A 16,480-nucleotide genomic window follows, 5' to 3' on the forward strand; every position below is an offset into this window, starting at 1 on the left:
GCAAAAGCCCTGCAGCACAGTCGCCTGTTCTCGTTTCGCTCATTTGGCAACTATTAAAACAGTTTACTTAGCAGCTCCACATTTGCAAATGGAACATGACTGTATTTTCACCATTTGTTTGAATAAATATTTTACTTTGAAATATTGCAGAGAGAGTACTGAATGGTCCAACGAAAACATTGTCATAACCCTGGGGGCGTCCTTGGTTCTCATGGAATAAAACACAAGATTTATAAACATCCTTTCCGGCAACAATAATTTTCATACAGTTCCTCTGAGACTTCTAAACAATCAGAGGGGTGATAACATTTACAGCTAGTCCGTCCTGACATATCTAGATGTAACTGTTGTGGTACTAAATCAACTCTGATCACAGCCCTGTTTGTTGTTTGCTCCGTGAGACTCAACAGTCGCATTGATGTAATCTAATTGAATCAGCTCAATCAAAATGGCCCCCAAATGAAATCTGCAGTCATCACTCATAACAAAGATTTCTGCTTCGATAAAGACTCAACCCGGGCAGGTTTTTCTCGACATGTCGGGGCCACGTTTGTACGGCAAAGGCCAAGTGAGATATAAAAAAGAAAATGAGGAGGGCATATCTGAACATCTGATTTTATTTATCCTTTTTGTCTGAAGAGTTTCGGGGGGGGGGGGGCTGTGACTGGATGGGAGAGAGAATGACGGACTGCCCCAGTGACTGAAATCCGAGAAGAAGCAAATCTGTTTTCCATGTATGCATGCAGCTGCTGCCAAAAGAGCAGGAACCACCCCCCCTCCCACCTCCTGCCAGCACCACCTCTTTACTGTCCATGACCCCTCCACCACCACCAACCCCACCCCCTCAAACACACACACACACAGACACACAAAAGCCTTACATACCTCCAGAGACCACAATCCCCACTAATGACTGTGTCTCCGCACTCCGCTGACCACTCTGCACTTAAGCATTTCTTGAGGGGGGGGCACGCTGGGCCCCGCGTCTTATCACTACTGTAATGACATCACTGAAAGCTACCGATTTCAGTCTTATCAGTGAAATCAGAGGCGCGAGGAATTTTCGTACAATCTGGGCAGCGGAGAGAGGGAGAGAGCTGGAAAGAGGCTGTCAGAAATCTCATTCCTGAAATATCAGCCTCCTCAAAAAAAAAACGACACGTCCTTCATTCCACCCTCCACTCCTTCACTTGACATAATCACTGATCTAACAATGGTAGACAGGTAAAAAACCCGAGAATGGGGGGAAAGTGACATTTGGAAATCTTTTTATAGAGGAAACTAATGTCAAATAAGCAATTATTAAATGAGGACGGCTTATCACATTGGGACAGGCAGAACTGTCTGTACTAGGAGGAAGTTTGCGGCACACAAAGTTGTGGAGTAAGTCAAAAAGTTAGGGTGGGGAGTGATGCAAGAAAAAAAAAGAGAAGTGGTTCCTCCTGCGTGAAGCAGCTCTGAAAGGTGCTGGTGAAAACAGGAAGCAAAGGAGGGCCCAGAGCTTCCAACGAGGCTGAGGTGACTCCTTCACTTATCACTGCTGTTAATCTCCATTGATCTGCAATTCTAATGAGGTTTAAATACGATATGTACTAAACCGGTATAACTGCACGTCTCCTTTGGGAACAGAAAAACCTTTGTGTACAGCATAAATAAGTAAAGTGACTCAGGGTGAGCTGTATTTGTTTTGGGTGTGGTTGTGTATTGTTTAACTGCCACCCGCATTTTGTTGAGTGTTATTTTTATTCTGTACAACATTGTTTTTTTACACCTATTCTCAAATGTTGACCCACAGCAATCGAAAGCAACGCCCCCGGCATGAAAGAGCCATATGAGAGAATGCGTACTTAAGGTGAGTCAACTGTGATTTTTATTTTCTCCTTTTCAGCTTAATGTGATTACTTATTAACGGAACCCTTGGGGCTGTGAATATTCTCTCTTTTTTTTTTTTTACTTTTCAAAAACCTTTATCTTGCTAAAATGTTTGCAGTCTAGAAAGCCTTCGAAGGGTGTCACAAAGCAGTTTGTGGGTGGAGTGTTCTGCCAATCTGCTCACCAGTGTTTCCTGGTATCTCGGGCCCAATCCGACCTTGGTCAGGCGGGTGACTGGGAATGGACTCCGGTATGGCGTTGTCTTCTGGAGCGTCCGGCGCTGAGGGGTTCACCGCATTTGGAACTGTGGGGAAAACAAAAAAAAAACACATACAAAGAGTGAGCCTTGGCAAGATGCAAGAGCTGAATTACAATGACTCGATCCTCTGCATCAACAAGGGTTGTTTTTTTATTATCTTTTGATATATCATTTATACGTAAGAAGGATATCTTTGCTCGTGTTGAAAGCATTTCAGAAGTGAAGATGAAAGCACAAAAAAGAGGAAGGACAAGTTAGCAAACGTCTGTGAAACACGCCAGTATCCCTGTCCTGTCGTAAAAAATGAGCTCACATCTGCATCAGCAGCTCCTTCAGCAAACACTCAGACAGGCATTTCCAACACTGACACATTCATGAGAGCGCAGGACACACACACACACACACACACACACACACACACACACACACACACACACACACACACACACACACACACACACACACACACACAGATACACATATATGCACACACCTAGAATATACTTACAATACACTTAGGCATGGCAGAATGAGGGTAAAGTAGTTATATATTAACTTTTTATTGTTTTACATTATTCATCACGTTAAAAGGCCATAATATGCCTTATTTATTGCTCCGGCTTTAACTCTGGCACACTTCTGAAGAGGAGAGAATAGCAGGACATGTAGGAGGAGAAGGGGAGACGAGGAGAGGAGTAGAAGCAGCAGGGAGGGGGCTGCATATACGCTCTGAGGGGAACGCAAAGGAAACAGACAGTTTATCTGTCTGTCTGTTGTGATTTCAGCACACGCACTTTGAAGTCTTTGTGCGGTAAACACTGGTGGGTCCGCTGCGTGGCTTTTTACGAGGGCAGGGCCGGCAGACAGAGGACTGTTATAAACTATTACCGAAGCCGGTCAGATGGATTCCACAGCACGCTATCAGATGCCTCTCCTCTATCAGGCCTTATCTGCCACTGCCCAAAGGCCTGCTCAAGGCGTGTGTGAGAGAAATAGAGAGGAGGGCGTGTGGGGAGGCAATTTACATTTGAGTCCCTCGTGGCAAGTCTGTGTGGCCGTGCATGAGTGGTGTGTGTATGAAAAGGGCCTGACAGTCTAGCAGTCTATTTGCTATTTCCATCCCGGTTTGGCTGAGACTTGTCGAGAGAAATGATTTGGGTGTGGGACGTCTGGCAGATCGAACACCAGACAAGAGAGAGGGGGAAAGGACAAAGACAGAACATAAATTCATGGTCGTATCCACTTCTCTGTGACTACAACTACACTTTATTTACAAACTGATCTCCACTCCTCGCCTATCTTGTCCACGTCCAGACCACCACACTGCTCCGCGCTGATTGCAGCAGCGGTGGTGAATCTAGCCAGGAGCTGTTGTGTGCCGTCAATAATTGATGAGAAAAGACAGGAGTGAGAAGTGGGAACATTCACGCATGGCAGAGGATATGAGAGGACACAGTGATCTGATTCACTCCGCGCACATAGACCAACGCTGCGCGTCAACCACTGAGCATGTGCGCCGAGCGTTTGTAATGTTCTGACCCATTTTTTTCTGTGTGTGCTGCTGACATTTCCCTTAGCTATGCAGACAGCAACTACCTCAGAACTGCCAACCCGCCAGAAGGAGGGAGAAGGCATGCAGGGGGAGGGTGGGTGAGAGCGAGGGAGACAATGATCGAGCGACACTGGAGAGAGACAGATATGTTTGGGAGAGGGGGGAGAGATGCGTGCAAGGCAGTGAGTCAACATATTTCTAATGAGCACAGTGACATGATGTGCAGGAAGAGAAAGAGAGTGCTGAACAGAGCTGGGTGTATGAAATATGGGTTCCTCATATTTCCCGTTCATTCAGCTTCCCTCCCTTTTTACCTCACATCTTATATAAAGACAAAAGATGGGACACAAGGAGTTAAAAGCACAATTATACATTGAAGCGTCTGGGCCTGAGACTTCCTGCAAATGCACGATTTTGCATGATTACAGCCGGGAGTGTCGCCACCATGAAATGCAAATGTAACATTAAGAGAATGGGAACATATTGCATTGTTCTGATGATTCATGAAAATGTAATCCATAGTGCAACGTGCAAAAAAGAGTGGACATATGGGGAGATCTTGGGGACTTGGCTGCAGAGAGTGTTGGCATTCAGCAGCAGAGACAGAGGAAATGTGGCTTAAACACAATACCATCTTGGGTCAGAGCCGAGCAGGGCCAAGTTGTGTGTGTGTGTGTGTGTGTGTGTGTGTGTGTGTGTGTGTGTGTGTGTGTGTGTCTCCAGAAAGTAGACTCAAATAATACTGCATATAAGGGCTGTTTCAGTCTTTTAAGGGACTTTCTTCAATAAATTGATTTAAACGTCAGATTATAAGCCTCTCACAGTCTTCCAGAGTCCAAGGTGATGTCTTCAAATTACGTCTTTTTGTCTCACTGACTCCACCAGCCAACTTACATTCAGTTTCTAATTAAATAACGAGAAAAGCTGCAGATTTTCACTTCTAGAACCAGCAAGTGTTTGCAGTTTTTTGCTTGTTAATGACTCAGTGGTATAAATGGCTATCAAATGAATTTTCTGTCCACCGTTTTGCCAATTAATCAGCAAATCTGTTCAGCACTTACAGCCCTAATGGTGCCTTCATTATTTTTTCAAGCAAAAAAAAAAAAATCCCCAGGACAGTGTCCGCAGCAGTTAAACCAAAGTTTCTGTCAATGCTCTAATTTCTCCCGGCCCGTCTTCAAATAATTACTGGGTTGGATGGGCACATTATGCGTCAAGGATTCCACCCACAGAAATAGATTTAGTACATATATATAGATTAAGTAGTAGCAGCTGGGCCAGCAGCATCTTTTCTAACAAGGTTTTTAGGGCACATTGATTGTGAGTGACAGCTCGCTTCACACTGCTTTGGGGAAACCAGTGCACGGCGTTGGAGAAGCTGAGGAGCAACCGGCAGCCACAGAAACACACACAAAGAAGCTGGGGAGGAACTTTCCTCGAACTTTCCTCAAATAAGACATTTTCTTTCAAACTTCTTTTCACATGTCGGGGGAGTTTGTTGTTTTTCCTCCCAGGTAAAAGTTTAGTGCACAGGTGTGCGTGTTGTTGCCTAGTTTGTGCAGCCGTGTTGTGATTTGGTGATGGTGGTACAACCCGGTGATGTCTGGTGCTCTAATTGACCTACATGGGAAGATAATGCGATGCCTGTCTGTCTCGGAGATGGCTGGTCGGATGGTTTTCACTGGATCTGCTGAATTTGTTCTAACTCAGACCTTGCTAGCATCAGCAGCTTGTTAGCTTCTTCTCCTATACTGGCTGTCATCCCACTCGCCAACAGTCAAACATCTACACTCAAATTTACACACACACACACACACTCACACACACTCACACACACACACACACACACACACACACACACACACACTTTGCAGATTTCTCAGCGAGTTCCAGTTTGTTTTTGACAAGTTGAGATCCAGCTTTTAAGCTGGAATCATCACGACAGGCAGATGTTCCTCTCAGATGGTTGGTGTCAGTTTCAGTCAAAACAACCACACTAAGGAAAAGGCCCAGTGTTTACAGAGTAACACATCTGTGTATTATACCCTGTCAAAACCAGGATATGGATGTCCAAAGATTGAACTAAACTGTATCTAAAAGTGAAAAGCACGATGCAAACCAAATGTTGTGTCCGAGTATACCTAAACAAAGCTAGTTTGTTTACTTCCAGCATTTTTAGTGCACTTACATTCCTGTTTCAAACGTTCTGTGATTAGAGTCAGGCTGAGGAACATCTGACAAACATCACAGGATGAAGTCATTCATCACACTCATGTCTTATTTAGATGTTATTACTTAACGATCTACACTATTTGTTTGTCTATGAAAAGATTTATTCAAAACTCCTGTAAAAGCCAATAGAGTTGGGAAATATGGAAACAATCTTCTAACTAAATAAATATGTGTAATTTTTTACAGCCAGATATAGAAATAGATCATGATTACATTGAGAAACTAGTCAGATGGGACTGTTGTTTAATGACAAACATTTCTATCTAAATAAACACTTCACAAATCAGAGAGCTTCATCACCGTGAAGCTAAAAAAAACACCCAGTAAATTCAATAGTGCAGTCCATGAAGCAGTCCTGCTTATTGATCTGCAGCATTGACTGCAATGACCTAAAACAACGTGACGGATCAAAGGGACAGTGAACTCAGAGTCGACAGCATCAACATGTTTATTATCATATTACCCAAATAAAAAGCTGATTTAAAATATTTTTTTGTTGAAATATTTTCATTTGTGGATAGATTTTTTTAAATTAAATTTTTAATTTTATTGTATTGTATTATGAATCAAATAAACTATTTGAAACCCACTTCTTACCATTTATATCCAAAATATACAATCAAAAAATATTTTATATCAAACTATTACGTGCTGCAGTTTGTAGTAACCACACATTAGGAGATTGAAAGGGTTTATTTATGTATTTAACTCTAACTCAAACTTTTCAGTATAGGACAGTTGTAATGATATAAATCATGTTCTATTATTTCATATGAAAATGGGGGGTAAAATGTTTAATCATTTTACATATATAAATTTAATTGATTATACTCTATTATTTATTAGGGAAGGAAATTATATCAATATCTTTATGTTTATGCCAACCGAGCAATTATTTTGTTTGTGTTTTAAACCCACGTGTGTGATTAATTTGTACATTTGTTTAAACAGTTAATACAAGTTTTATTACACACTGGAGGGATTTGTTTGTCTGTGTAATTATATGTCATTAAATTTGATTGAAGCAGCATTACACTGTGTTATTAATTTATCCTTTGTAAACCAGTTATGCTGATTTATGATGCCTCGGGAGAGAAGTTAAAATTGTAGACAACTTCCTGTTTTTTTTCCACAGTTTGGAAATTACCACATTTGGAGAAGCATGGTTAGATTGGACATTATTGTATCTCTATATAGTGATGTACACTATATCACAATATTAGGACTGAGATTACAAACAGTACATTAACTGCAAAAATGCTAAATTGCTTATAAAATGAGTTTATTGATTATTTTTTATTATGCTTTTGTTCATTTCAATAAAATAATTGTATAAAATGCTGGAATGATTTAAAACCATCATTATGACGTGACACCACTGAAAGTCACAGAACAATGATGATGATTTATCCCCTCAGCTCTGGGTAATGGCACTAAAGAAGTCATATATAAAAAAAAATTTAAAAACCCATCAGCGCCGGTGGCGTACTCATTTCATAACGCAACTTCAAAGTTGTAGAGAGCAGGTCCCGTCAGAGGCTGGTGGCGGACAAAGTCACGCTAGGCACACATGGCGATAAATGAAAATGTCACACCAAAGTGAAACATGGCTTTAAGGCACCAGCGGCAGTGTGTTGTGTTCTGCATGTGAGGTGGGCGCACATTTACCTTGTCCGACTTTCATGATGACTTTCATGGCTCGGCTCTTGCACGCGCCTCCCTCTCGGTTCTCCAGGCCCTCGACTGTGCCATTGGAGGTTGCTGAAGAGGAGGAGGAGGACAGAGACAAGAAGTGATGGAGGGTGAAGAGAGGAAGAGGAACAGCAAAAGAAGAGGACAAAGAGGAGGAGAGAAGATGACACACTGGTTAATGAGCACGTCCATAACGCACAGAACTAATCAATATTTACGACAAGCACTGATTAGCTGTTCCAGTGATTAGCCATTCTCATCCTCAATCAACCGCCAGCTCCTCTCAACAGTATCTCTCATTAACACAATAAAGTGAAGTCAAATGAATGGAACAACATTAGATCCTGCTGGGGGAGGGTGGGCGCTGAGGTGGAGAGGAGGAACATGGTCAGACCTGTGTGTGTGTGTGTTTGTGTGTGATAGAGAGAGCGACAGAGAGAGAGAGCGAGGGAGGTGTGTGTTTTTTGCTCTGTGCATAGTTTAGCAGTGAGACATGGCAGCGAGAGTTCCAGCTGCTTGCCAAGTCCTCGAGCTGCTTACTCCCTCTGAGCCACATGTGTCATTACTTGCTGGTAGTGCTGAGAGCTATATGCCTCCCTTAATGTTCGTACATACATATGTTTGTTTGTGTGTGTGTGTGTGTGTGTGTGTGTGTGTCCGTTGCTATATTAGTGTGCGTGTCAGCTTCTTTCCCTTTGTTTTAAAGTGTGTGTTCTGCTCTGACTTGAGTGAGGAGCTCAGGTTTGAGGGTTGTTTATTCAATGTCACATTCACTTCAGACGCTGCGACACAATTGGCTGTCTATTTTAGGGATCATGATAATGACCTAGGGAGACAGAGTGTGACTCTGACCTTTACACTGAACGGCTGAGCACAAGGCAGTTGCAAGTGTGTGTGTGTGTGACTGTGTGTGTGACTGTGTTTGTGTGTGTGTGTGTGTGTGTGTGTGTGTGTGTGTGTGCGTGTATGCGCGCACGAGTGGGCGCATGCGATGGCAGCTCTAATTTTGGAATTCCCCAAATACTCTCCATCCTTGTTAGTCTGCTGTTTTAACTCCCTTCCTTCAGAATGCTTTTGTTTCTCTTCCTCAAATTATCCGTCTTGGTCTCTCCCTCTGTCTGTTTTTTCGCTCAATTCATTTATTTTTTTTATCTGTGCTATCTGGCTCTACCCCTCCCCTTCCCTCCCTCTTAACTCAATGACCATCTCCCTGGGTGATTGCTTCGGATGGCACCCTCATTATGATGAGATAGTCTTAGAGAGGCTGCTTATCTGATGATGACAATGAGAGGCAGACTGGGCTACAGATGTGGGGGGTTGCACGGGACTAAACAATGCACCACAAACATCAAAATACTGTACATCTGTATGAGTGATGTATGGATGCTTGTATGTATTTCCTTGCTATAAACCGAAGCTGTCTGGAGCAGTGTTGGAATCTGGCTGAGCAGCGATGGAAAAGCTCATCTAGTTGATTCATGCCTTGTCATTCCTAAGTATTATTAATGCTGACATTTTGTTGCCCTGTGGGATTTCAGCTTTGTGCTCGGGTGAAATGGAAGAAAACTAAATAATGAATTGCACTAATGTTATGTTACACTATCAGATCATGCCCGGGCTCTAAATTACAAAGCCAACCACAAACATATTGTGAGTGTGGCTGGAGTACGTGATAATTTGTGAAAATGATTGTGATAACATCGTGTCAGGAGCTATTTGGAACCCCACCCCCCACCCTCTGCTCACTGTAGACTCAACATGACTGAGCAAACTGGACACTGAAATATATACGAGGAGGGGCCAAGCCGGAGCTGAGCGCAGCAACACACAGATTTCAAATTTACGTGGGGCATTAATGTGAATGAACACTCAAGGCTAAGTGCGTCTTATGATTTATGTAAAGTCTGTGCTGGGAGCATGTCTCTGCTAGGGGAACATCCAAAGACAGCGAGGTGAACAAGCCCGTTTCCAGTCTTAAAGGCACAACGGCTCCCGGCTGGAGCGGCCCAGACGCTGCCACGAGGGCGAACCTGCCATTTTCCACCCAATTTCCCCTCTTCTTTCAATTTGAACATTTCCAGGGCAAGGTTATACAAAAAAAATAAGCTCTTTGAAGATCTGGCTCAAAGGCGCTCGAATAATCTGACTAAGAGGGAGCGTCATGCCTTGAATTTTATATTCACTCGGGGAGAGCAAATCTTCTCTGTGTTAACTTACTTCTGTCATCTAAATTAACTTTTCCTTCAGGCTCCTGCATCGCTGATGTGGCACCATGATAAGTTGGCCCTCGGAGGCCTCTGTTTAGGCTAACAACAGAAAGCGACCTGGATTTATAAAGACATGATCACTCTACATGTTGTTTGTATCGAGGCCACTTAAGATGTCAAATAATTCAGGGCCTTTTACTGTACTGCTGGAAATTCTTAATCCGATTAACCGTGTCCAATTTTAACCAAGTTTCCCTATGTGAATCCATCTTTTAAGTACTATTCAAGATGGAAATCAGCCTCAGACATAACTGCTGAGTGCATTAGAATGACTTTTTTTAAAGAAAATTACAGTCTGTTGAGTAGCATGCGCTCCTGTGTTTGTCATTTTAATCCCTGTCTGATATCAGTATATTTACATCTATCATGTCAGAGATCACTTTAAAAAAAATGATGCTTTGCCAGCAGCGTTTCCATACCTGCCAACTCCATAACCTACTCCACAACAATGACACTCTGCCAGCTTTTTTCTTTTAATCTGAAAGCCTTTCACTCACTCTGTCTCCTCTTTCTCTGACTCTATTTTTTTCTCCCTCTCTCATTCACTCTCTCTCTCTCATTTCATCCCCGCACCCTGACGTTAATCCGAAACTGGATTTCCAGATATTAAAAGGCCGATGGTCATGTCATGTTTTGGAAAGCGGAAACTGGGGAATTGGATCTTCCTGTGAGCCTGAACGGAGATAAAAACACAAGGGGATAAAGCGACGACAGGACGAAGAACAAAGGGAGCCAGTCTGCTGCTAATGATTTAGTGGAGCAAACCGGTTGAACGTTAGTGGTCCAGAATACCGAAAGAACTGGTCATTGCATGAAGGAATGTTGCCTTTTTTTTAAATAAAGCGGTCGGCTCCAAAGAGAAGTTTTTGTATGATTTAGGGCCCTTTTTGTGGGTGTGGATCATTGGCCGCAGAGTGACTAGTGGGAGAACAAAAGATCTACAGCTGCTGAAGTCATAAGAGAAACCAGGTGCCAAATGTTGATGTTGGGAAATATCTACAGTACAAAGTATCAGCCAACAGAAAGCCATACAAGGGATGGAGCTGGCTCGCAAAAAACGCTCCCGTTCCAATAATACACACGCACCACTACTGCTAACACATTAACATGCATATGTGAATGCACACACAGACATGTACACAAATGCATATGGATTTCACAAGGACATGCGGGGTAGTGAGTGGAAGGACTGGTCCCAGAGGTGCTCCGAGGAGAAGAGTGGGAGACGTGTGAGAGAGATGCGGCGCTGACTGGGCCGAGGAGACACAAGCTAAGGCGAGGAGTGCGATGCAGTGGTCTATATTTATTCTCAGGTCTGCTAAATGAGGTCACTCAGGTGGTCCTGCTGAATACATTCCGCATCTCCATCATGAATCATCTGCTGCTTATTATTCCTGTCCAGCTCGGGCTGTGTGTGTGTATGTGCTCCACCGCCTATGAATGCGCGTGCACGATCACGTGCCCCAAAGCGCCGAACGAGGGGGATGGATACAGCCCATGTGACAGACAGAGAGCAGGTTGCTTAATGAGAAAGTGGATGAGAGGTGACATTCATTGGCTACCTTTCACACACTGCCCCCCCTCTTCTCCGCAGCAGTCAGACTTCCACTCAGACGAGCCAAGCAGGCACCGGGTAGTCACAGTAACCAGCAGTAATAATGTCTACATTTTCTAAAAAAAAAAAAAAAAAAACTAAATACATAAACAGACTCGACCACGATCTGATCACTCACACTTAGCATCAAGGAGAAAACACCAGCATGCAGAGCTGTTTCATCCATTTGAGGCAGAGCGGGGAGCCAAACGCAGCCTGTCAGGGATGTGTGTCTGTATCAAACAGAGCGTCGCAACTGAAATGGCCATTTATCATACCTGCAATATTCCTATCCCGCTTTTTTGTTTGCGTTAGTCAACCGGAGTCGAAGCCGGCGAAGGAAAAGGCAGCCTATTTGACCAAAATATTTCACTCCTGAATGAGCACAGGGGGGGTCAGATTAGGTTTATGGGCCTGGATCCAGAGATAACCCTCCCCAGCAGATCTGGCATGCAAGCCACCATGCACGTGCACACGCATGCAAACACATACAGAGTGAGGTTGGCAGACTGGAATTATAAAGGGGGATCTAGATGTTTGCACTTTGAACCTTTTCTAATCCTGAGTATTAGGGCAAGGCTAAAGCCTGATTATGGCAGACTGAAATGGATCTAAATAGATGTCCAAGCCCATCAGCCCTCCTTTCCTTTGTCCTAGAAATAGAAATGGAAATCAAGTAATCAACCTCCAACCCCTTGCTCGCCATCTCTCCAATGAAGCCTCCTCCGCAGCTTTGGCATCGTCTAGGAAAATTCATTCAGACTTATCATATCATCTCAGATGAATTAGGTGCACTCAGCTCGGCTGATGTTTCCCTCTCGTGTTTCTTTGCGATAATAAAACTGGGCAGACAATATAAAAACAGTCGTATCTTTGTCACAAGCGCTGCAAGTTTTTCAATATTGAATTTAGGTTAGAAGAGATGTGGTTTTGAATAATGTGCGTGGACACAGCTGATTTTCTAATCTTCCTCTTCAGTAATGGTAATTTCTTTTCCCTGTTTTGGTTTTGCACAGCATCAGCATGTAGCGGCTCAAGCATCGCTGCCTGCTCCGAGGAGCCGCACATATACGGTAAGAAGGTAGCAGCATTAGTGTCAAGGTTTAAGGTGGTAAGCAGCCCAGTGCACACAACTGTTGCTCAGCTCACTGCTTCAGTATACAGCCAGAGGGGGAGCTCCTCTCCTGTGTCCTGATTAGACTGCTCTCTCTCTCTCTCTCTCTCTCTCTCTCTCACACACGCACACACATACACGCACACACATACACACACACACACATACACACACACAAACACACACACACACACACACACACACACACACACACACACACACACACACACACACACACACACACACACACACACAAGCAAAAAGCAAGAGCATGCACGGCCGCACACACTCAAGTACAACCAGACTTGAAATGGTTGCAGAAAAAAATATAGACATGTAAGCACTTGGACCAACAGAAGCAAATACACACTGAAGCACACACTGTGCATGTGCACACACACACAAATTCATATTCACACGTACACACATACACACACACACACACACACACACACACACACATTGGCTGCCTTTATAGCCAGAAGATCAGGCAGGACTTAAGAGCTCCTCCGGCACCAAAATTACAGGGTACCTCTAAATCCTCCCGGCAGAGAGCACTATGGGATAGCATGGGGTGGGGTGGGGTGAGGAGGGTTGGGTGGTGCTGCAGAGGGGTGAGGGGGGGAGGTGAAGTGGTGAGGTGTGCTTGTGTGGTGGTGAGGGGATGGGGAGTGAGGTGTTTAGAGAGTGGATGGAAAGAGGAGTGTTGGGCAGGAGAGGAAGCAGGAGATTCCTTTTTTTTAAGACAAGAGAGTGTGCGAGCTGGGGAGGAGTGAGACCTGATGTGTCTGAAGTGTGCTTGCGTGCAAGTGTGTGTGTGTGTGTGCATATGTCGGAGAGGGAATATGGAAGGAGGTGATGAAGTGAGGAGTTGAGAGGAAGGGGAGGAGGAGGAGAGCTCCTTTTGGAAAAAAAGAAGTGGGAGGTGATCTCACGCGTGAAGCAGAGGAAGCGCGTGTGTGTGTGTGTGTGTGTGTGTGTCTGTCTGTCTGTCTGCTAACTTGCTTCCCTCTCACTCACTCTCACCATTTCTGTTGCATTGTCCCCTGAGTCTCTCCTGTGCGCTTTGGCCTCAGTGCAACCAAGTGAATTTCAGCATCATCTTTTAGTCGAGTTGTTGTGTGTGTGTGTGTGTGTGTGTGTGTGTGTGTGTGTGTATGCTTGAACAGCTATGTGCATTGCTGTGAATTTGTATGTCTCCATGTGTACAAATATTTGAGTATGTGAATTATAGATAATGTTTTTATAGATTTGTATATATTTGTGTGTGTGTTTTGTACATTAGTCAAGACTATCCCAGATTACCAAACTAAAGTTGGGCATTATGGTCATGCATTGGCTACTACTGTGCTCATGCTTCAAGACTACTCATGACAGCTTTTAACCTCTGCAGAGGAGCTGTCAGCGGCTCCCAAAGTGTGTGTGTGACTGTACAACACTCAGCGCCTGTAGACACAAAGACACAGAGAGATTCTGCATCATTTAGCTGCAGGTGTGTGTGTGTGTGTGTGTGTGTGTGTGTGTGTGTGTGTGTGTGTGTGTGTGTGTGTCGCACCTCTCCAGTGAGTCTAGCAGGGCAGAGCCTTCATACTGCTGCACTTTCCCCTCCCCATTCCCCAACTCAGCATGTTGCTAAGCCCTGTGCTCCGGTACACAGCACAAAACTTACATGAGTATCCCCCAACCCCCCCCCCCCCCCCCCCCCACACACACACACACACACACACACACACACACACACACACACACACACACACACACACACAGAGAAACAGAGGATGACATTGTCCTGAATGCTCAGTCACAGAACAGGATGTGCACCTTAAAACCTTACACGCACACATCCACACCCACACACAAGTACACACACATGCGGCTCTGTGCAGGGCCGTCTGTCGGATCAGTAGGAGATAAAGGATGCAGAATAACAGGAGGACCTTGGGGAGTGGAGCAAGTCATCTGTCTCAAACACGAACAGACTGAGCGCACTCCAACATGACAGATGCAGACAGACTCATCTTAGAGCACATCGCATCCTCAACCTTTCCTCCTGAATTCATGCCTCCTCCCTCCCTTGCTCCCTACACACACACACACACCAAACACAAAAACACATAAAAAAAAGAAGGAGGCCTGTTCAAATGTGGACACACGACTCTAAGCTGAGCCCCACGTGATCTGACAGGTGTGCACCGGGGGAGGGCAGATCATAAAAGTCTGAACGCGGTCGATTGGCACAATAAAACAAAGTAACCTGGGGAGGGACTGATCACTCATAATACTATAAGCGGTTGCATATAGTGTTAAAGTTATGAGAAGCTACGACTGCAGCCAAAGTATCCAATATTAATTTCATAACCACACTGCCTGTAAAACTCAAGCCTACCGCTCCTCTGCTGTTGCTCAGTATGGAACATTTTTAGGTATTAGCTTTTTATTCCAGCTTTACCAGCTTTTTCTGCTATAATGTATTCTGTTGTGTGGAGAATTTGCCAGTAGCCCACACAGCCCTCCCTAATGACAGAGTAGCTAATTGGCTGTAATGGCTCTTTTCACCGATATCACTGAGCTGAGCTGCAGCCGCAGAAAACCTCAGCAATTTTACACGAATCATGAGCAGGGGGGAGAAAAAAGATACAGCCTGACGAGGTGGCCCGCAGACTTTTTGTTCCCGTTGACCAGCAGCTGCTGTGTACACCTAAATAAGCACAGGATCCACGACAACAGAGGAAGAAGAAGAAAGAAGCTTTCAGCGGGTTGTGACTGTTATTTTTCTTTGTTTGCTGTAATTTGTGCTCCTCATCAATTACATGATTATTTTTAAAAACTGGCACGACCCTAGTGGGCACACACACATTAGCACCCTTGAATACACAATAGTAACAGGTGAACAAACATGCCCTGAGAGCTATGCACACACACACACACACACACACACACACACACTGTTGCCTCTGAACTCCCCTCGCAGACAGTGCATCATTTGACTAATAGCAGCTGAAATGTTGCGTGTTCAGAGAAATAAGCAGAGGGGAAACTGGGTCACAGAGAAAAAAATGTCACTTCACCTTCCTATTGGTCAGAGCTAAAGGTTAGAAGAGATGCAACAAATGCTGAAGCGCACACACTCTCTAACACAAGCAGAAAAAAGCTAAAAGGTTAATACTGTACATATGAGAGTGGCTGAGTTATTGTTTATCTCATTCTTAGCTGGTGCATGTGTGTGTGCATTTGTGTGTGTTTATATGTACAGGGCTCGTTTGTGAGCTTATGTGTGTACTACACAAATATTTCACAGACGCATCCCCGTTAAAGACAGAGGGGAGTGACACACATTAGCGTTTCATTAATCCCCCAATGCACAATGTTTCCCTCATACCACAGAAGATAGTAGGCGAAACATGACTCCATCACTCGCTTCCCGTTATTTCTTATAAAATGTTAAACTGACAGATCAATTCCTGCAGCTATTTCAAATCAAAAGCATGATATAATTTGGTCATGCCGCAGAACTGAGATTGTTCTAGGGAGTTCTAGATAAAGAAATTAATCATTTCATTAAATTCTGTGTCAACCCCCCTTTTATAATGGAGAGAATGCCAAAAGAAAAGGACAAAGGAGACTGCAGAGAATATTATAGGAGATATAATATAAGAATTGCCCTGAAATTATACTTCTAAGAAATGGTTGCAAAAAAAATATTTAAAAAAATGGAGAACAGAGGGATAACATATTCACAAAGATTGATTCATCTTTTGTTAATCTTCACCACTAATTAATCAATTAGAGCTTTGATTGAGCATTTATTTATTTATGCATTGAATTTTCTTTTATCAAATAATATTTAGCTGTTTCCTTGTTTGTTCTTATTTCTACAAATTAGACTGCATAGTGGGTC

The 16,480-nt window shown here is 43.8% G+C and overlaps 1 protein-coding gene across 1 annotated transcript in view; it reads right to left on the reverse strand.

Annotated features, from left to right (window-relative positions):
- Positions 1-16,480, reverse strand: part of efnb1 (ephrin-B1) — a 57,169-nt gene that overhangs the window by 4,485 nt on the left and 36,204 nt on the right. Inside the window, exons 3-4 of the mRNA XM_069531418.1 lie at positions 7,584-7,676; positions 2,057-2,176 (exon numbers count right to left, since the gene is read on the reverse strand). Coding sequence (XP_069387519.1) covers positions 2,057-2,176; positions 7,584-7,676 — 213 coding nt within the window. The remainder of the gene's footprint in view (positions 1-2,056; positions 2,177-7,583; positions 7,677-16,480) is intronic.

Source organism: Paralichthys olivaceus, chromosome 9 (genome assembly GCF_024713975.1).
Source record: "Paralichthys olivaceus isolate ysfri-2021 chromosome 9, ASM2471397v2, whole genome shotgun sequence".
Taxonomy (NCBI): Eukaryota; Metazoa; Chordata; class Actinopteri; order Pleuronectiformes; family Paralichthyidae; genus Paralichthys; species Paralichthys olivaceus.